Source organism: Microtus oregoni, unplaced genomic scaffold, assembly GCF_018167655.1.
Source record: "Microtus oregoni isolate MIOR12 unplaced genomic scaffold, Mior012 000026F_ref0000081, whole genome shotgun sequence".
Lineage (NCBI taxonomy): Eukaryota > Metazoa > Chordata > Mammalia > Rodentia > Cricetidae > Microtus > Microtus oregoni.
The window spans coordinates 25089777-25110524 of record NW_024543085.1 but is presented as its reverse complement, the minus strand read 5'-3'; the positions used below and the strand labels follow the sequence as shown (position 1 = coordinate 25110524).

The window sequence follows — 20748 nt, the reverse complement described above, 5'->3', positions numbered from 1 at the left end:
GGTTGTGAGCCACCATGTGGTTGCCGGGAATTGAACTCAGGACCTTTGGAAGAGCAGGCAATGCTCTTAACCACTGAGCCATCTCTCCAGCCCCCAGCCCTCCAATTTTTATATAAAAGAAAATTCCAGGGGCCAGAGATGGGTTAGTGCTTAAGAGCACACATTGCTCTTGAAGGGGACCTAAGTTTAGTTCCCACATTAGGCAGTCACAAACTCTGGCACTCCAACTCCGAGGGAATCTGTTTCTCTGGCCACCCTGGGTACTTGCACTCATATGCGCGCGCATATTCTTATACACACACACACACTAAGAATTAGTAATAATAAAAATTTTTAGAGAAAATTCCAGGTGGGTCAAAAGTAGCTACAATATTTTAAAAATTAAAGTAGTAGAGGAAAAGATGAGAAATAAAGGGGTATTATTTGTTTTGTGTGTGTATGGTGTGTGTGTATGTGTGGTGTGTAAGTATGTATATGTGGTGTGTGTGTGTGTGTGTGTGTGTGTGTGTGTGTGCATGCCTGTGTGTTTGAGTCTGGAAACTGGAGGTCAACATCAGGGATCTTCCTCCATCACTCTCAACCTTACTTTTGTCTCTAAAACATTTTTGCATTTTTACTGTGCTGCTGGGGGAGGGGTTGTGCCTGGGTACACACAAGACTGGGACTTGGTTTGGTTGAGGACGACTTTTGGGACACTGTCCTCTCCTTCCACCATGTGGTCCTGAGGACTGAACTCACGTCCTCAGACTGGGCAGCAAGCTCTTACTCACTGAGCCATCTCACCAACCCTGCTCTTTATTTTTGAGACCCAGAGTTCGTTGATTTGGTAGGCTGGCTGGCTCCTAAGCCTAAGAATCCTAAGGGATCTGCCGTCATATTTCCCCAGTGCTGGGATCACAACAGTGGCCTCCAGGTCTAGATTTTTACACAGCTGCTGGGAATCTGAACTCGAGTCTTCACGCCTGCCTGCACGCCTAGCACTTTCCTGATTAGTTATTTCTCTAGCAGTGGGGCTGAATGAGAATGGCCCCACAGGCTCATACAATGTTCTCTAGTTGGCGGAACTGTTTGGGGAGGGCTGGGAGGTGTGACCTTGTTGGAGAAGGTGTGTCACGGGGAACAGGCTTTGCGGTTCCAAAAGTCCACAGCACTCCCGGGTCCGTGCCTCGCGTTTGTAGACCAGAGAGTAAACTCACAGCTACAGCCTCAGTGCCGTGTCTGCCTGCCTAGTGTCATGCTCCCCAGCTGTGATGGTCAGGGACTCTACCTGACACCGTGAGCCTGTCCCAAATGAATTCTTTTCTTCTGTAGGTTGCCTTGGCTGTGGTATCAGAGCAACAGGACAAACTAAGACACTAGCCCTATCTTGTTTCGTTTGTTTTTAAGACAGGGTTTCTTTATATAATCTTGGCTGGCCTACAACTCACTAGGTAGATCAGCCTGGCCTCAAACTTAGGACAGTCCACACGTGAAAACCTCCCAAGGCTGAGATTTTAAAGTCATCGCGTCTGGCTTTGTGAATTGGTTTTGTTTTGTTGTTGTTATTGTTTTTAAACCCTGGAGTGAGAATGACATCATGCAAACAAAACAACACAACAATAAAAACAAAACAAAAACCCTCCAAAAAACAAACAAACAAAAACCCTTGAAGCTATAAAATAAACAAATTAAAAAAAAAACTCAGAAAAAAATCAACAGGGTAAAAAATACAGAAGCATGGGGACAGAGAGATGGCCCAGCAGATAGGAGCACTTGGAGCTCTTCCACAGAACCCCAGTTAGGGTCCCAGCACCCACACTAGGAGACTAACAAGCACCTATAGTTCCAACTCCAGGAGATTCCACTCTCTCTTCTTGCCTCCAGTGACACCCACGCACATGTCACACACACATAAATAAAAGTAAATCTTTTTTAATCATAAGAAAAGCAGCATAGGGGCTGGAGAGATGGCTCAGTGGTTAAGAGCATTGCCTGCTCTTCCAAAGGTCCCGAGTTCAATTCCCGGCAACCACATGGTGGTTCACAACCATCTGTAAAGAGGTCTAGTGCCCTCTTCTGGCCTGCAGACATGCACACAGACAGAATATTGTATACATAATAAATAAATAAATATAAAAAAAAGAAAAGCAGCTTATGGGAAAATATATTTCTAGCATATATCAATGATAAAAGGCTAATCTTAAATACACAAAGCTGTTCCAAATCAATAAGAAAAATTTAATCCTGTAGAATGATGGGCAAAGGTAGAATAAATCACACAAAGAATGAATGTGTGGCCTTTAAGAACATAAACCTTCAATCTTAGTCTTCACAAGACAAATGCAAAATGAAACCATAGTGATTTATAACTTTTTATATCTTTTAGACGAATAAAGATGAAAACATTTGAAAATCTTGAACCATCAAGCATGTGGGGGTAAACAGGCACTTTTACGTATTGTCAGAGATAACAAATATTGCTAATTCTTGGGGAGACCACCTATCGTTATCAGAATTTTATAACACTTTTACTTCACAAGTTGATGATATGTAAAATATGTATCACATGATATTCATGACAGTACTGACCAGGAAAACAGCTTGAGTTTATATCCTTCATAGGAGACCAGCCATAAAATACACAGGTCAATCAGGGCTGGGATGTAGCTCAGAGCTAGAGCAGATGCCTCACATGTACAAGGTTCTGGGTTCCAGTCCCAGCATAACACACACACCCCACAAACAACATAATACTACATAGGCTCAGCACTTAAGAACACAGGTTAGGGTTGGAGAGATGGCTCAGAGGTTAAGAGCACTGGCTGCTCTTCCAGAGGTCCTAAGTTCAATTCCCAGCAACCACATGGCGGCTCACAACCATCTGTACTGAGATCTGGTGCCCTGCTCTGGCGTGCAGGCATACATCGAGGCAGAACGTTGTATACATAATAAATAAATAAATCTAAAAAAAAAAAAGAACACAGGTTACTTTTCCAGAAGAACAGGGTTTGAGCCTCAGTGCCCACATGGCAGCTCACAACCATCTCAGGCGTACACACATACACGCAGGCAAATTACTCTGGTGGTTTGTATGAAAAAGGCCCCATAGGCTCATATATGTGAATGCTTGGTTCTGAGTCGGTGGAGCTTTTTATTTTTAAAGTTTTTTGGGGTTGTTAGGGTTTTTTGTTTGTTTGTTGTTTGGGGGGGTGGGGTTGAGACAGGGTTTCTCTGTAGCTTTGGAGCCTGTCCTGGAACTAGCACTTGTAGACCAGGCTGGTCTTGAATTCAGAGATCCACCTGAGATCTGGGAAGGATTGGGGGCGTGTCCGTGTTGGACGCAGTCTGTCACTGGGGGGTGGGCTGTGAGGTTTCAAGACCATGCCATACCCAGTTAGCTTTATCATCTTTTTGCCTTGTGGTTACTGTTTCAACATGTAAATTCTCAGCTACTGCTCCAGCGCCATGCCTGCCTGCTGCCATGCTCCCCACCATGATGATCACAGATAGACTCACCCCAGGCAACTGTAAGCAAGCCCCCAATGAAATGCTTTTTTTTTTTTTTTTTTTTTTTTTTAAACTTTTTTTTTTATTTAACTTTATTATGTTCATTGGTGTGAAGGTGTCAGATCTCATGGAACTGCATTTTCAGACAGTTGTGAGCTGCCATGTGGGTGCTGGGAATCGAACCCGGGTCCTCTGGAAGAGCAGTCAGTGCTCTTAACCGCTGAGCCATCTCTCCAGCCCCTGAAATGCTTTTTTTATAAGTTGTCTTGGTCATGGCGTTTCCTCAAAGCAGGAGAACAGTAACTAAGACATATTCATAGCAGACGTTTTTAAAAATATATAACTGAATACAGAATTCAGAACTTTACAATGTATACTGAAATATACTAAATGGAATAATAGCCAATATAGTCCAATATCCATTATTAAATGGACACAATGGATTCAAGCCTGTTGGAGGCACCCACGGAAAGATGAAGGACATTCAGAAATACGTCAAGTATCTCTCTAAAAGGACACAAAACGCCAACATTACTTACTGCCTCTGAGATTTAATTTGTTCCTTTTCAATTCTATGCCACATGTATGTACCACCTGTTCCTTAAAAGCAATACACATGGTGGCACATACCTGTAATCTCAGCACTTGGAAGGCAGAGGCGGGCCAATTCTGTGAGTTCAAGACCAGTCTGGTCTACATAAAAAGTTCCAGCCCAACAAGCTAGGCTAAACAGTGAGATCCTGTTTGCTTTTTTTTTTTTTTTTTAAGTTTTTTGGGGTTGTTAGGGTTTTTCGTTTGTTTGTTGTTTGGGGGGGGTGGGGTTGAGACAGGGTTTCTCTGTAGCTTTGGAGCCTGTCCTGGAACTAGCACTTGTAGACCAGGCTGGCCTTGAACTCAGAGATCCACCTGCCTCTACCTCCAGAGTGCTGGAATTAAAGGCTTTTGCCACCACCACCTGGCTGTTTTTTAGTTTTATTTTTGGCATTTTGAGACAGCCTCAGAACACTTGCTCTTAATGCCCCAATCTCCCAAATGCTGGGCTTACAGTTGTACAACAGCAGATCTGACTTATGCTTTTCATTTCTTCCTTTTTGTTTTTAGCAACAAAGCTTAAAAGTAAAATAAAGAGTTGGGCAGTGGTGGTGCGCATCTTTAATCCCAGCACTTAGGAGGCAGTGGCAGGCGGATCTCTGTGAGTTCGAGGCCCGTCTGGTAGACAAAGATAGTGCCGGGACAGCCAGGACTGTTACGCAGAGAAACCCTGCCTCCAAAATCAAATAAATAAACAGGTAAATGAATAAAATAGGTACCTAAATTACTAGGGAAAAACTTCCCAGAAAAGAAAATAAATCCAGAAAGAGAAAAGTTTTATCTATGAATTTTTAAAACTTTTATTACATTTATTTACGTGGGGGGGGGCTCAAGTGTGGAGAGAGAGAGAGAGAGAGAGAGAGAGAGAGAGAGAGAGCGCGCTCTCAAGTGTGGTCAGAGGAAAACTTGCAAGTGTCGGTCCTTGTTGTGGGTCCTGGGGGTGGAATTCATCAGACTTGGCAGCAAGCACCTTTACTCCAAAGCTACCACACCAGCCTTATTATTTATTTATTATTTTATTCATTCATTTATTTATTTAGTGGTAGGAGTTTCACTATGTCTCCCCAGGCTGGCACTGAACTCAGGATCCTCTCATTTTATTCTCCAGAAAAACTGGAATTACGAGCATTTACTACACTCCTGGTTTTGTTTTATTTTAATAAAATATGAAACAAAAAGATAAGAACACAGTGCTATAATAATTAATAATAACAGCATATGTATATTCTTATATTAATGGAGTTTTGACATTTCTTCTTATTGAGACAGGTTCTCCTGGTTCACTTGGAACTCACTTTGTACACCAGAGTGGCTTTGAACTCATGGAAATCCATCTGCCTCAGCCTCCCAAGTGTTCGGATTATGGGGCTGTCTGTGTTAATACGCCCAACTACTGACAGAATTCTAAAATAACATTTTCTACAGTTTGATCCAGACTTTTATTACTTATTACGTTCATTCCACAGTGCACTTGTAGAGATTAGAAGACAATTTCGGGGGGTCAGTTGTCTTTTCCCACCACGTGGGGTCTAGGATCAAAATTCAGGTCATTAGGTACAGAGTACACACACACACACACACACACACACACACAATATTTAAAAATTAATAAAAAGTGGATTTTTGAAAGATATGTGTGAGTGTCTATGCAGCAATTAAATGTGGCAGCTTATACCAGTAATCCAGACTCAAAAGGCTGAGATAGGAGGATTGTTAAGAGATCAAAGCAAGCTTGGGTTACATAGTGAATTCCAGACTACATGAAAGTGAGTTCCAAACCAACCTAGGTTACATGAAACCTTGCCTCAAATATGCCACACACAGACATACACACACACAGGCACAAACACACACACACACACACACACACACACACACACACGCCACTCAATAGCCCAAACTCTCCATTCGATACTGAGATAGACTACTATAAAGTAGAGATTCTTAGTAGATCCTTGTAGTGTTAGCAGTCTCCCAGCAGAACCAGCTGTTGCAGGGACCTAAAATACCATCAATGTCCGTCACCACTTGGACGGTAGAGAGGCCGCTCCACCTGCACCAGGTCTCATTTACTGTGGCAATAAAGTACACATGCATTCGCTCACAAACTTGTGTCTTTACATGTAATTATTACGTTTCTTTTTACTTTCTGGTGCTGCAATTGAACGTGGGGCCTCACCTGCGGAGCACTCGTCCCCTGAGTTCCTCCTCCAGTCCTGTACTTCAATGTACTGTGTCCTCTTTATGCTCTTACATGCTTTACTAGTTTTGTGAATTTATTTTATTATTGGTGTGGGTCCGGTTGCCTGTGTGTAGAGGTGTGGGAACACCATGTCACAGCATGTATGTGAAGGTCAAAGGATAGCTTGTAAGAAGCAGTTTTTCTACCATGTGAATCCCAGGAATTGAACTCTGCTCCCCAAGCTTAGCAGCAAGCACCTTCACCCACTTAGCCACCCTACAAGGCCTCATTCCATAATTTAAACAAACAAACAAACAAAAAACAATTAGAAAACACTTTTAAAAGACTTATTTATTCACCAGGTGGTGGTGGTGCACGCCTTTAATCCCAGCACTTGGGAGGCAGAGGCAGGCGGATCTCTGTGAGTTCGAGACCAGCTTAGTCTACAGAGCTAGTGCCAGGACAGGCTCCAAAGCCACACAGAGAAATCCTGTCTCGAAAAATAAAAAATTAAATAAAGATTTATTTACTTTATTTTATGTGCACGAGTGGTTTGCCTGCATGCATGCATTGGTACCACATGCATTCCTGCTTTCTTTGCATATCAGAAGAGAGGGTCAGATCCCCTGGAACTGGAATTATGGGTGTGAACAATCCTGTGGGTGCTGGGAACCAAACTTTGGGGCCCTGCCAGAGCAACAAGTGTTCTTAACTACTGAGCCATTGCTCTGGGCTCCAACAATTTTTGAAAAATCTTAACTGGTATACAAAACCCACAAATGTTGTGTATATTAACCAGATACCACATAACCTTCAAGACATGCAAATACTGGATAATGTTTAAATCTGGTTAAGCATATTTGTCTCCTGAAACCTTTGCCATTTCTTTATGGTGAAAACTTTCAAAATCCTTTCTTCTGGCTTTATTTATTTATCTCTTTTTAATACACAGCAGATAACTGTTCTCTAGAGTCAGCAGTACTGTGGGATAACCCCTCTGTATGCTGTGAGTATGTCCTATTGCCATTGGTTAATAAAGAAGCTATTTTGGCCTATAGCAAGTCAGGATAGAGCCAGGCAGGAAATCTAAGGAGAGTTACAAGGAGAAGATGGGTGGAGTCAGGACAGATGCCAGTGAACCCACGGGGCAAAAAGATGTACTAGAGGACAGGTAACACTACAAAGCCATGTGGCAAAATACAGATGACTAGAAATGGGTTGATTAAGTTGTAAGAGCTAGTTAGTAATAAGCCTGAGCTAATAGGCCAAATAGTTTGTAATTAATATTAAGCCTCTGAGTGATTATTTTAAAAGTGGCTGCAGGACCAGGTGGGACAGAAAAGTCTCCATTTACATAGCAGAGTTTGTTTCCTAACTAACTTAACACCCATGATTCCACCTGTTCCCATCCCTCCTGCAGACTCCAAACTCTGGCAACCACCATTCCACTCTCGTCTAGTCAACCTGACCCACTTTTATATTCCACCCAGGAATGAGATCACACAGTACTCGTCTTTCTGTGAGCTCTAATCCCCTCCGTGTTTTCACATGTCAGGATCTCCACAGGACTGAAGAACATTTCATTTTGTACCTACATTGTGGTTTGTTTTGTTTTTGAGATGGGGTGTCACTATGAAGCCCCAGCTGGTCCTGAACTCTCGGAGCTCCGCCTGCCTCTGCATCTCGAGTGATGGGATTAAAAGCGTGCGCCACCATGCAGGCACGTTTCCTTTTCCATTCATCAGATGATGGATGCTTTGGGTTTCTTTTCTTAGCTGTGTGAATAAAGCTGCAGTGAGCAGGGGCATGAAGCTGTCCCTTCTGCCCACTGATTCCACTCTCCCTAGGCATGTACCTAGTAGAGGGTTATCTATCTGGTCACAGAATAATTATTAAATAGTTCTATATTAATCTTTTAGAGGAACCTCCGCAGTGATTTCTACAAGGGCATACTTTCAGTATTTTACCTTTGTGGTAATTTACCTACACACAGGCTTCCTTTTTCTTCCTCACGTTCTCACTAGCACCTTGTTGGCTTTTAAAAAAAATTTTGTATTATTTATATCTATGTTGTGTATAAAATGAAATGAGATTTGAAGTTCATATAATGTCTATTTTTTATATCAGCCATTCTCACAGGGATGAAGTGACATTTCATTGTGGTTTTGAGTGGCATTTCCCTGGTGACCATCTTTTTTTTTTTTTTTTTTTTTTTTTTTTTTTTTTTTTTTTTTTTTTGTATTTTGAGACAGGGTTTCTTTGTAGCTTTGGTGCCTGTCCTGGAACTAGCTCTTGTAGACCAGTTGGCCTTAAACTCACAAAGATCCGCCTGCCTCTGCCTCCCAAGTGCTGGGATTAAAGGTGTGCGCCACCACCGCCCAGCGACCATTTCTTCTTTTAAGGAATTTCTCTTTAGACCTAGTGCCTCCTTTTTAAACCAGCTTGTTTATTTTCATTTGATTTTTAAGTTCTTAGTATATTCTAGATAGATGATCCTACACATCGTTTTAAATCCCATATGTTTTACTTATAGATTTAAAAATACTGTGTTGAGAGTGTGTGGGTTTACCAGCTGTCAGAAAACGTGAAGACCATGCTATAAAGACATAGTAACTAAGACAATGTGACATGGACAAAACAAAGATCACCCAAACATACACACTTATTTTTTGATTTATGGCAGAGTGGTAGACAACAGAAATTGATTTTAACAAATGATGTTGATCGAGGCAATATATGTGAAACTAGAACTCTATTTATTTTTAATTAATTAATTTCAAGACAGGGTTTCTATGTGTAGCCCTGGCTGTCCTGGAACTAGTTTTGCAGACCAGGCTGTCCTAAAACTCACCTCTGCCTCTGCCTCTGTCTCTGCCTCCCAAGTGCTGGGATTAAAGGTGTGCGCCACCACCACCACCCGGCTTGAAACTAGAGCTCTAACAAACAAACAAACAAACAAAACCAAAAACCCTGCAGGTGAATTATATGCCTAAAAGTGACTGAGAAATCTATGAAGTTTTCTCATAAGAGTAAATTCATAATTTGGGAAGAGAAAGGGATTTTTTTTCCTAAATAAGACACAAAAAAGCACAAATCATAAATGTTTGATAAATGACTACATTAACATTCAAATATTCACACAAAGAGAAGAATGTGAAAGTAAGCTATGAAGACATTTTTAACCCTCGCAACCAACAAAGGGTTCATATCCAGCATATGTGAAGAATTCCCACCAACCTAATAAAAATGGCAGGCAGATGAGGAATTTCCACAGATACTTCACAGCAGAAATTCAAATGGTCAGCAAACATCTGCAGGAATGTGATCTTTGCAAACAATTAAGGAAACGTAAATTAAAATAATGACTAACGAAGTAGGTTTGAGGTAAAGTTATTGCTTCATATGTATGGGGTCCTGGGTTCAAACACCAGCATGGCTAAAAAACTCAAAAATTAAAATCAGATTAGCCAGGTCTTTAATCCCAGCTTTCGGGAAGCAGAGGCAGGAGGATCTCTGTGAATTTGAAAACAGTCTAGACTACAGAGTGCATTCCAAGACAGACAGGACCACATAGAGAAACCCTGTTTCAAAAACCAAAAACCAAAACAAAACAAAAGAATAAAATGGACAAATTGCAGTATGTTCATATGATGAAACTATTCAGTAACGAAAAAAAGCTACAATAACATAGCTAAATCTTATGTAATAAAGAAGCAAGACAAGGGCTGGAGAGATGGCTCAGTGGTTAAGAGCACTGCCTGCTCTTCCAAAAGTCCTGAGTTCAATTCCCAGCAACCACATGGTGGCTCACAACCACCTGAAATGAGATCTGGTGCCTTCTTCTGGCCTGCAGGCATACATGAAGGCAGACCACTGTATACTTAATAAATAAATTAATTTAAAAAAGAAAGGGGGATTAAAAAAAAAGCAAGACATCTGGACATGGCAGCATTGAGAGGCTGAGGCAGAAGGATTACCACGAGTTTGAGACCAGTCAGAGCTACAGAATAAGACTACCTACCAAATAAACAAATCATTAGCTAGCAAGGCTTGGGAACTGGGGGCATAGCTCAGCAGCAGAGCATTTCCTGCACATATGAGTTCCGGGGTTTGATCTCCAGTATCGAAGGAGGAGAAACCAGAGCATAAAGGATATAGCTCAGCTGTAGGGTGCTTTCGGAGCAGATGCCAGGCCCTGGGTTCAGCCCTTAGGCATTACAATTATATTTTATCTGGTATCCTTGTGTTTTATGTACTTTCCATAGGCTTGAATATTTTGCAGTTAAAAGAATAAAAATGTGAAGCAAAGATGAAAATCTTGGCCTGTAGGTATGTTTTCTATATTTTATTATTTATTTATTTTTGGTTTTTCAAGACAGGGTTTCTCTGTAGTTTTAGAGCCTGTCCTGGAACTAGCTCTTGTAGACCGGGCTGGCCTCGAACTCACAGAGATCTGCCTGTCTCTGCCTCCTGAGTACTGGGATTAAAGGCGTGAGCCACCACCGCCCAGAATGTTTTCTGTATTTTCATATTTTACACACACTATTTATTTATTTACTTATTTTGAAACAGAGACTTGCTATGTAGAGCCCAAGCCGGCTTCAAACTTATAACTATACTTCTGCCTTAGCTTCCGAAGTTCTGGGACTCAGACATGCGTCATTATGTGCGTACACACACACACACACACACACACACACACCACACCACACCACACCACACTCACACACAGTTTCTAATTGCCCTGATGATCAGTCTGTTTTTGGAAACAGCCAGAAGGAAATTCTTCCAAAGCTGTCCTTGCCAATTACCCACCAACACCAACAACATCCCAACTTGAGGTCTGAGAGACCAGCGAGACATTCCTCCTGGTTGCTCGGTCTTTTGCCTGCTAGCAGGACCCTGGCTAGGCGACAGAGCCACACACCCATGTAGACACAGACAAAGCACACAGTGGTAGGGGAGGCTACGTGCTGGCTCTCAGGGACCTATCCCCTCACCACCTGCAGGCTTCTCCTTCTCGCTTTCTTGCCCCACTTACTAAACCAGATTTGGCCCAAGGTGGACCATGGCCTGGACAGTATGTTTGTCTGGTCAGCTTGGAATGCATGGAAGGACACATTTCCAGCCGTAATGGGGAGAAACACTAAGTGAGTAAGGAAACCCAGGTTTGGAGAGATGAAAAACATAGGAGAGGCCTGAGTTCTATACACACCCAGGATTCAGAATGACCTAGTTATAAACTTCACCATTTGCAGATTTGGCGATCCGGATGAAGGAAGCATTTAGTGGCCTGTTCTCTGTGGCAACTCCTCCTTTCCAGATCTGTTAGGAATCTCCATGTAGGATAACCACTGAGCAGTCTAACACACAAAGCCAAAGCCACACTTTCTTCCTCAACCTTCCTCTGCTACCAGGAGAAAGTAATGGGACCATCACCCACAGCATCTCACGCTTGCCCCTGCTCAGTCAAGTCTGGTATCCATTCATCAGCAAATCTACCTCCGACACTCTAAATCTGCCCAATTTTCTGTCTATTCCCCCCATCCTGATCACCATCATCTCCCACCTAGACTATTTCATCCATGTCCCCAACAAGTAACCAGGATCCGGGTTTTCTCTTCTCTCAGGCAGCTGTTTCTACAACAGCCCCCGCCCCTCAGATGCATATGTGTGCACCTGAGTGTGTGTATGCACACTGCAGATGCACTGAGGTCAGAAGAGAACATTGGATCTCCTGGAGCTGATGTTACAGGCTGTAGTGAGATACCAGATGTGTGGGTGGTGGGACTCGAACCTGTGTTCTCCGCAAGATCAGCAAGTGCTCTTAACCACTGAGCAATCGCTCCAGTTGTTCCCAGTATGTTTGTTTGTAGTTGATTTTGGAGACAGGGTCTTGAGCTTTAGCTGGCCTGGTACTCACATCTACACAGCTGACCTAGCATTCACAATAATCCTCCTGTCTCAGCCTCCCAAGACCTGGAGTTACTATCATGCATCACCACATCCAGCCCAAAAATAATCCTTCAAAATCCCTCAAAAATGCAAACAGATTGCATTTTTCCTTTGCTTAAAAACCTTCTTTATCAGAGGCCCCTTGTCATCTTTTAATAGATAACATCTCAATTTACTCAGAGGTAAGAAGCTTCGGCTTTCTAGTCCCATTAATCTCATACGGTTCTGCATTTAATGTGCCTTGGTCCAGTTCTATGCCTCTATTATATTTCTTCCTAAGTACCGTGCTCTCTTCCTCTAACTGTCTGTACTATCACCTCTTTCCATCCCTTGTCCCAGTCCTCCCTGCTTATTTCTCAGGTCACTGATTAGATGTCAGTTTCTCTGGGTACCTTCTCTAGCTTCCCAAAGCTCTGTGTTGAGCACCCTCAATACTTTTCACCGGTAGTGCTAACACCTGCTTAATCGTTCTTTCTCTTCTGAAATCAGAGAGCTCACTTCCGTAATCCCCATCTTGATATACTTAGCCCCTGTCCCAGGATGGGGTGTACTCACTGCAGACTGAATGAGGCTCTGAAAACCATCCTCAAGTTTATGATGAGCACAAGCTAGAGTATCTTTACCACCCACAAAATCACCTGCCAAAGTCAGACCATGCCTAACACTCATCAGACCTCTAATTCCAGACAGGACAAACACTAGTTCCTGCTCAAACATACCTGTGATTCTCACACATGACTCACTTTCTCCCCATCCATCTACGGGTCCAACCTGTGCCAGCACCCCCTTCTGGTCCACACACAGAGAAGAGAACTAAGCTGCAAACAATGGACAACCGCGGGAAAGAGATCAGTGTGACCCAGAAGCGCTGGGCTCAGAACTCACTCGCACCTCTGCCCAACCCCGATTGGACAGCTAGTGAGCCTGGAATCTGAACAACCAGCGGACGGCTCTAACTCATACACACTCCTGTCAGCTCGGCAGCTGCTCTCGCGCAATGTGGGGCGGGATAAGGTTGCACTCATTTCTTCCTTGATCTGATGACAACTTTAGAGGGCAACTTTCACATGTCACTTGAGAGAATTCAATCATAGGCCCCACAAATAAATTAATATTATATATAGAGAAACAAACTATTTTACACACACACACACACACACACACACACACGGGTGTATCCTTTCACTTGATGAGTATCTAGTGCTGAGTGCTGAGAGATCTGCAGTTTTGGTTGTGAGCCTAGCCTTTAACAGCTGAGCCATCCCTCCAGTCCTAGATCTGCATTTTTATATGGCTGCCTCCTAAACTCAAGTCTTGTTTCAGATGGTGCTCAGAGATACCTTGTTGAATCCTTTCTTTCTTTCTTCCTCTTGGGAGGGCTGTTTTGTCTTTTGTTTTTCTGAGACAGAGTCTCACTATGTAGCTCTGGTTGTCTGGAACTCACTATGAAGACCAGGCGGGCCTCGAACTCACGGAGACCTGCCTGCCTCTCAAGTGGTGGGATTAAAGGTGTGAGCCACCATGCCCTGATAGATCTTTTAAAAAAAAATTTTTTTTGTTTATTACTGTGTGTGTGAGGGGGGGAAGAAAGAGAGGGAGAGAGGGAGGGAGAGAGAGAGGGAGGGAGGGGGAGGGAGGGAGGGAGAGAGAGAGAGAGAGAGAGAGAGAAGACAGCAGGAACACAGGTGCCATGGTACAAGTCAAATGACTTTCACAACCTAGTTTTCTCTTAGCTTGGAATCTTGGGATCAAACTCGGGTCATGGGGATTGCACAGCAAGTACGTCTACCTGAGCCATCCTTACCTTTCTTTCATGTCCTTTTTTCATTTTGTCAGGTCTTCTGCACACACACTGCATGTATATAACTTCAAAGACTACAATTATATTCCCTCTGTCTATCCATTCTTATATCTTCTATGCTACATTTATGCAAACATATTATCATAAGTGTGTATGTGTGAAATCACACAGACCTTACATTATAGTAATTTATGGATTTTTTTTCAAAGCTACTCTTGATTACATATAGCATCTGCCTCAGATTCTACAGTTCTCAACCTTCCTAATGCTGTGCCCCTTTAATACAGTTCCTCGTGTTGTGGAGACCCCAACCAGAAAATAATTTCGTAGCTACTTCATGACTGTAATGTAAATATCTGGTTTACTGATGGTCTTAGGTGACCCATGTGAAAGGGTTGCTCGCCCCTTAGAGGGGTCGAGACCCACAGATTGAGAATTGCTGCTTTAGAATGTCATCTCCGTGTAGGATAGTTTCCTGGGCATCAGCCACCCTCTAAGTTCCTCCTCCAGCATCAGCATCAAGCCTTACAGCCTCAGGCAGCATGCATCTTCAGCTGAGAACTCTAGTGGTCAAGTGGACAATGACAGTCTACCTATTCCTAACACTACCCCACCCCCCATCCCCAGGATCTTACCAGCCTTGGGGTGGGGAGGAGTATGGCTAGGGGCACTGCAGGCCAGTCGGTCAGGCTCTCTGGTTTGCTCCTGGCTCCGGATTTTCTTTTCTATCCTATCAAGGGCAGCTTTTACATCACATTGGGGTTGGGGGTTTGGGAGGGGGTGAGGGGGGTGAGAAGATGACGAGGCTAGCTACCTCCCCAGCATCCTACAGGCTCCCAGTCCAAAACAGTGACAGGTAGGTAGACAAACCATTCAAAATAATCTAGGATGGCCTTTGGGAGCAACTGCATTTTCAGGCTCTGCCACAACCCTACCCCAAGTAAAGGACTGTGGGACTTCCAGCTACCCTGGACGGTGTCCACGGGCTCTCAACACCCTGGACTTCGTGTTCTTCCATAGCACTCCCTGGCCTGAGGCTCCACATTTCCAAAGAGCCACAAACAATTGCTAAAACTGTCTCCTTCCTTCTTAACCCGGGTGGGTCAGAGTTTCCATTTCTCAGATAAGGACGTTGAAACAAGTAAAAGCAAGACAAAAATCACAGGTTTCCTAGACTGATCTAAATTCAGATTACTAGACGGCTCGTTTGGCTTTTAGCTATTACAAGGGGGCATCTTTTCCTTCACAAATTTCACAAGTATTTTCTCACCCCTTCCCTTCAAATTCTTAAACGTCTTCCCCCGTCATCCTTGCCTTTTCTCATCTCCAACTCGGATTTCTGAACACTGCCCAGAATCCCTGCGGACCTTGCTTCAAGAAAAATATCTCCTCTCCCTTTACTGTGGCTGAGAGCTCCCTCCTCACCGGCCCCACGTTCCCCCAACCCCATCGTTGCTCAGGCTCTTTGTAAGCGGCCGGCTTCCCCGGTCCTTTGCTCCCACCACAACTCCATCACGGAGGTTCCCCTTTCCGCACACGACCTGCCCCCAAAGTTCCAGACTCGTTTCTCCGGCTCTCCCGAGTATAAGCCGCGCCTGCTCAACAGTTCAGGCCTGAGCCTTTTCTTTCCATCACTGTCCCGTCCCATCACCTCTGCGTCGCAGTCCCGGTTCCCGCGCGCTTACCCGACCAGAGCACGAGCTTGCCGTGCGCTTCCTCCTGTGACTCCGAGTCCCCAGCCAGCAGCGTGGTGGTGGCTCCGTAGGGCAGCGCCGAGCCCAGGCACACATTGTAGCGCAGAGGTTCGCAGTGGGCGGCCCGGCCACAGTGGCTCAGCAACGGCGGCGGAGGGCTGGTCACCGGCGCGTTCCTCCTCCCGCTCCCGCCGGAGCTGCGAGGCCCAGGCCCGGTCGCGTTCCCGCTCAAGGCCGCCCCCCGACCCGGCCCCCCCAGCAGTACCACCAGCAGCAACTGCAGCAGCCTCGGGGACGCCAGCTCGGGCCCACGCGCGGGGCGGGCAGCGGCCATGGCCAAACACGCCAACTCAGCAGAAGCCGAGGCGCCCCCGCGCTCCCCGGAGTCCCTTGGCTAAACACACGACCCCGGGGGCCGCGGAGGCTACTTAGGCGACCGGTGCGCACCGTGAGTCTGGGGCCAGTTTTCGCCAGGCGCAGCGCGCGTCCGTGCCCCTCTTCTCCCAACTTTGCAAACTTTGGAACCCGGGCCCCATGTTGGGCAGCGCAGGCCCGGGCCAGGATGCACGGACTCCAGACTCCCTCGCCTGGCGACTGGAGTTGTCTTCAGCCCTGGGACCCCCCTGGGGCTCCGATCTCCAGCCCCATTCCCTCTCCCACCATTAAAATCAACTCCCAGCTCCTCGGAGAAGGCCAGGCACCGGCCGGGGGGTGCGGGGGTCGGTCCCCGGCTCCGCCCCCACGCCAGCCCGCGGCCCAGCAGCCACCTCCGCGCGAGCGCGCCGCAGCCCCCTGAGCTCTCCCTACCGACTACCGGGCTCCTTTGTTGCTCTAGCTGGCCGTGCTCTCTGGAATGCACGGGCCTCGCGGAGCCAAGCCCTGCCCCCCTACTTCCCACCCCCGCCTCCGCCAAGGCTAGGGGAGGGCCTGGGCGAGGGAGAGCAGGAGGAGAGTAAAACTGGGGAGGAGGAGCCCGAGCTTCGGCGGCCTAAGCGCCTGCTGGGGCTGAGGTTGGGGTATTTGGGAACCTTCATCCCACCCGGCGCCAAGCGGGGGTAAGATGCGTGCAAGTCGTGTCCCATAGCTGCTATGAGACACTTGACTGAACCTTTAGTTGGTCCGAGGGTTGTTCGACGTGATGATTTTCAGAAGAAGACTTTTCTTGTTTAGGGTAGCAGGGGGATGCCTAAAGTAGGCAGGAGTTTTCACTCATCACTACCCAATTCCCAAACCCCGCCAATCTTTCTTGCTTTTTGGTTAGATCTTCAAACTTAACCAGGAACCCTGGTGAAGAAGAACCGAGTTTAAGGTTTCTACTTCTTCAAATTCTTCCAGCTCTGGATATATGTGGGAAAATGACCTCAGAGTCACCCAGAGTAGCTGCTGTTACCTGTGGGAACAGATGTCTGGCATGAGAACATGTCAACACCAAGCCTTTATCGCTCAAATGTGTTGTCGGGACTGTGATTTCCACTGCTGTCCCTGGTGCGCTTCGGTTTTGTCCACAGGAGCCAGTCCGTCTTGGATGAGTCCTCGCTGCTGATCTGCCTGCCCCATGAAGTTTCTCCGGTTCCCTTCCACATTCAGCTCCGCTTGCTTTCTTCATTATTTCAGACAGCTCCTTTAAATCACAGCTCCCTTAAGCAAGGGAAATTAAGAGACCAATTACCTTGAGTAACTTTTCCTTGTGGCTTGCTAGTTTTGCTTTTCTTGTTTCCTGAAGAATAAAGAGTTCACATCCTAGCTCTCTTAGCAAAAACAGTTTCTGTTACCCTGTTAAGAACAAATTAGCTACCAAAATTCAGATACATCCTTAATTGGTACTCAATCCCCATAGTTATAGGAGGTATTTAATTCAATCGGGGGGAGGGGTATGTTTTCGTTCTACTCCTGTTGCTGTGATAAATGCCCTAACAGAAGTAACTTTAGGGGAGAAAGGACTTATTCTGGGCTCACAGTTTCAGGTCACAGTCCATCACTGTGGAGAAATTCAGGCAGGAAATCGAAGCAGCTGGTTGCATCCACAGTCTAGATCAGAGAGAAATGAATACACGCATGCTTCCTGGCACTCATCACCTTCTCCATACGTATGCAGCCCAGGATCCCCTGCCGAGGGAATGGTGCTGCATATCTTGGGCAGTCCTGTCCATATCAGTTAGTGTAAGCGAGATGATTCTCCACACCAACAAGTCAGCTTCATCTAGAGATCCCTCCTGGAGGGCCTTTTCCCACAGGATTCTAGATTGTGTCAAGATGACAATGTACTCAAGTGGTGGCTTCAGGTTTTCATTTTACTGCGCTGACAGGGCATGTCCTCAGGATACATCCACAATGTTCTGGCGAAGCAGCCAGGTTTTCTCCTCCAATGCAGGGACCTTATCTTCTTCTACTCTTTGTATCCACATAGCATTTAGCTCATTTAATATATACATATTGATCACTTGATTAGCTACTTAAAATGAGGTATATTTGAGTGTGTCATGGGAATTTATAGCAAAGAAAAATCAGTGTGAGAATTGGATAATGAGGGATTTGAACCCACATTACTGAAGTGTGACTAGGAGGGACCAGAAAGAAAGAGAGAAATAGACAAAGACGATACATGTTGGGAATCCATGACTGCAGCTGAGAGCATGGTTGTCCTGGTAACTGGATGTCGTTGAGGATAAACAGGGAAGCTTATTGATAAAAAAAAATACTTCACATGACAGAGATATTAATATTTACTTTTATCAGTAATAAAAATGCAAATGTTATGGGGAGTGATAGTAATCATTCATAACTAATGAGGTGATGTGATGATAACACGAGCTGGAGGCAAGAGACCATCGGAGGGCAGTCATTTGTAATTTATGGAAAAATGTAAAATAGCCTATGTCCTTAGGGCATAACATCCCCACGGGAAAAATAATTTGAAACATAATGATCTTCTTCGGGATTTCTTTTTCCCTGTGATAAAAATGAAATAGCTGATATAACCTGTCTCCGTCTGTGCTGTACAAAAAACTGCCTTGCAGCCTAAATCACACTGACACTCTACTTTGTGAACTTCCTCTACTTATTTTCTGGCTGATTGTTACCATGGGTAGTTTTGTTTTTTGAGGCTGGCTCTCACTGTGTATGTATCCTTAGCTGGCCTGGAACTTGCTACTTAGACCAAGTTGGCCTTGACCTCAGATCTGCCTGCCTCCTTCTCCTGGGTGCTAAGTTTAAAGGCATGCACGACTATACCCAGGGTCACCAGAGCTTTGAAGGCTGGAGGCTGTTTCTCGAATATTCAGCGCTCTATACATTAAAATCTTTTCGTGCCGTCATAGTGCCCGTGAATATCCTGGCTGATGTTCTCAGGAGCATCAACAATGCTGAGAGAAGAGGCAGACACCAGGGCCCCATCAGGCCCTGCTCCAAAGCTTCAGTTCCTCGCCGTGGTGATGAAGCCTGGTTGTGTTGGTGAATCTAAAATCGCTGCTGACCACAGAGTGAGGAAAACCATTGTGAATCTCACAGGCAGGTTGAACAAGTGTGGAGTGATCAGCCCGAGATTTGACGTGCAACTCAGAGACCTAGAAAAATGGTAGAACAGTCTGCTCCCATTCCGTCAGTTTGGCTTCATTGTACTGACAACCTCAGCTAGTATCATGGACCATGAAGTTGCAAGACAAAAACACAGGGATCCTGGGATTCTTTTTCTAGAGATGTAAAACACATAAATAAAAAGCGTTCATCGGGGGGGGGGGGCTCCACATACGCTGAAATAGTCACTTGTCTCTGCTTTATAATATGAGCAGGTTAGCTGATTGAATGCCTTCTTTTAGCCTCTGCGGTCACAGCTCTCTCTCTCTCTCTCTCTCTCTCTCTCTCTCTCTCTCTCTGTTTCTCTGTCTCTCTGTCTTTCTCTCTCTCACACACACTTGCATGTGCACGCACACACATACCATAAAAATGCCCAAAGGTCCCTCTTCAAGCTATGAAGGAAGGCTTTACCATTCCTTGTCTGGGATTTCTTGGTAGGGATGAGGAAAATTCATGGTTAAGCATGGTGGCGCATGCCTATGGTGTTAGTACTTGGGAACTGGAGGTGGGAAAACCAGAAGTTCAAAGTCATCATTGGCTATATAATGAGTTAGAGATGAGCCTGGACTACCTGAGACTCATCTTCTAAAAAAAAATATAAAAAGGGGGGGTGGGGCTGGAGAGATGGCTCAGCGGTTAAGAGCACTGACTGCTCTTCCAAAGGACGTGGGTTCAATTCCCAGCACCCACATGGCAGCTCACAACTGTCTGAAAATGCAGTTCCACGAGATCTGACACCTTCACACAAATGCATATAAAAATAAAGTTATATAAATCATCAAAAAATATTTAAAAAACATAAAATGAAAGGAAGGAAAGAAAGAAGGAAGGAAGGAAGAAAAGGAAAAAAGAGAGAAGAGGGTTGTTTTAGTTTTGTTTGTTTGTAATAGAGACTTGCTATATAGCCTAGTTGCCGTTGAACTCTTGGCACTTCTCCTGCCTCAACTCCTGAAGGTTGAGATTGTAGGCACGGCTAGAAGAAGGAATTGAGAACAGCCTTAGGGCAGAAGGTAGAAAGATGGCTCAGCAGTTAAGTGCACCAGCTTCTCTTCCAGAGGACCAAGGTACAATTACCGGTACCACATGACAGCTCACCGTCATGTGTAACTCCAGTTCCAGGGCTTCTGACATCCTTTACTGGTTTCTGCAGGCACCAGGCACACAAGTGGTTCATAGGCACACATGCAAGCAAAACATTCATACACATAAAATAATAAATTTTCTTTTCAAAAAAAGAACTTAAGGGCCTGGAGGGATGGCTCAGCCGTTAAAAAGACTAGGCTCACAACCAAAAAAAGAACTTAAGATGTTTCTCTGAGCCAGTATATTCTTCTCTAAAGAGAGAGGTTGTGGTGTGTGTGTGTGTGTGTGTGTGTGTGTGTGTGTGAGACAGGGTTTCTTTGTAGCTTTGGAGCCTGTCCTGGAACTAGCTCTTGTAGACCTGCTGGCCTTGAACTCACAGAGAT

The 20748-nt window shown here is 45.0% G+C and overlaps 1 protein-coding gene and 1 pseudogene across 1 annotated transcript in view; one reads left to right on the top strand and one right to left on the bottom strand.

The window, feature by feature from the left end:
• Positions 1-16562, bottom strand: part of Smo (smoothened, frizzled class receptor) — a 28080-nt gene extending 11518 nt beyond the window's left edge. Inside the window, exon 1 of the mRNA XM_041675317.1 lies at positions 15701-16562. Within this exon, the coding sequence (XP_041531251.1) occupies positions 15701-16043 (343 nt within the window). The 5' untranslated portion in view covers positions 16044-16562. The remainder of the gene's footprint in view (positions 1-15700) is intronic.
• Positions 16563-18926: 2364 nt separating this feature from the next.
• On the top strand, positions 18927-19402 carry LOC121463280 (annotated as a pseudogene).
• The last annotated feature ends 1346 nt before the right edge of the window (positions 19403-20748 follow it).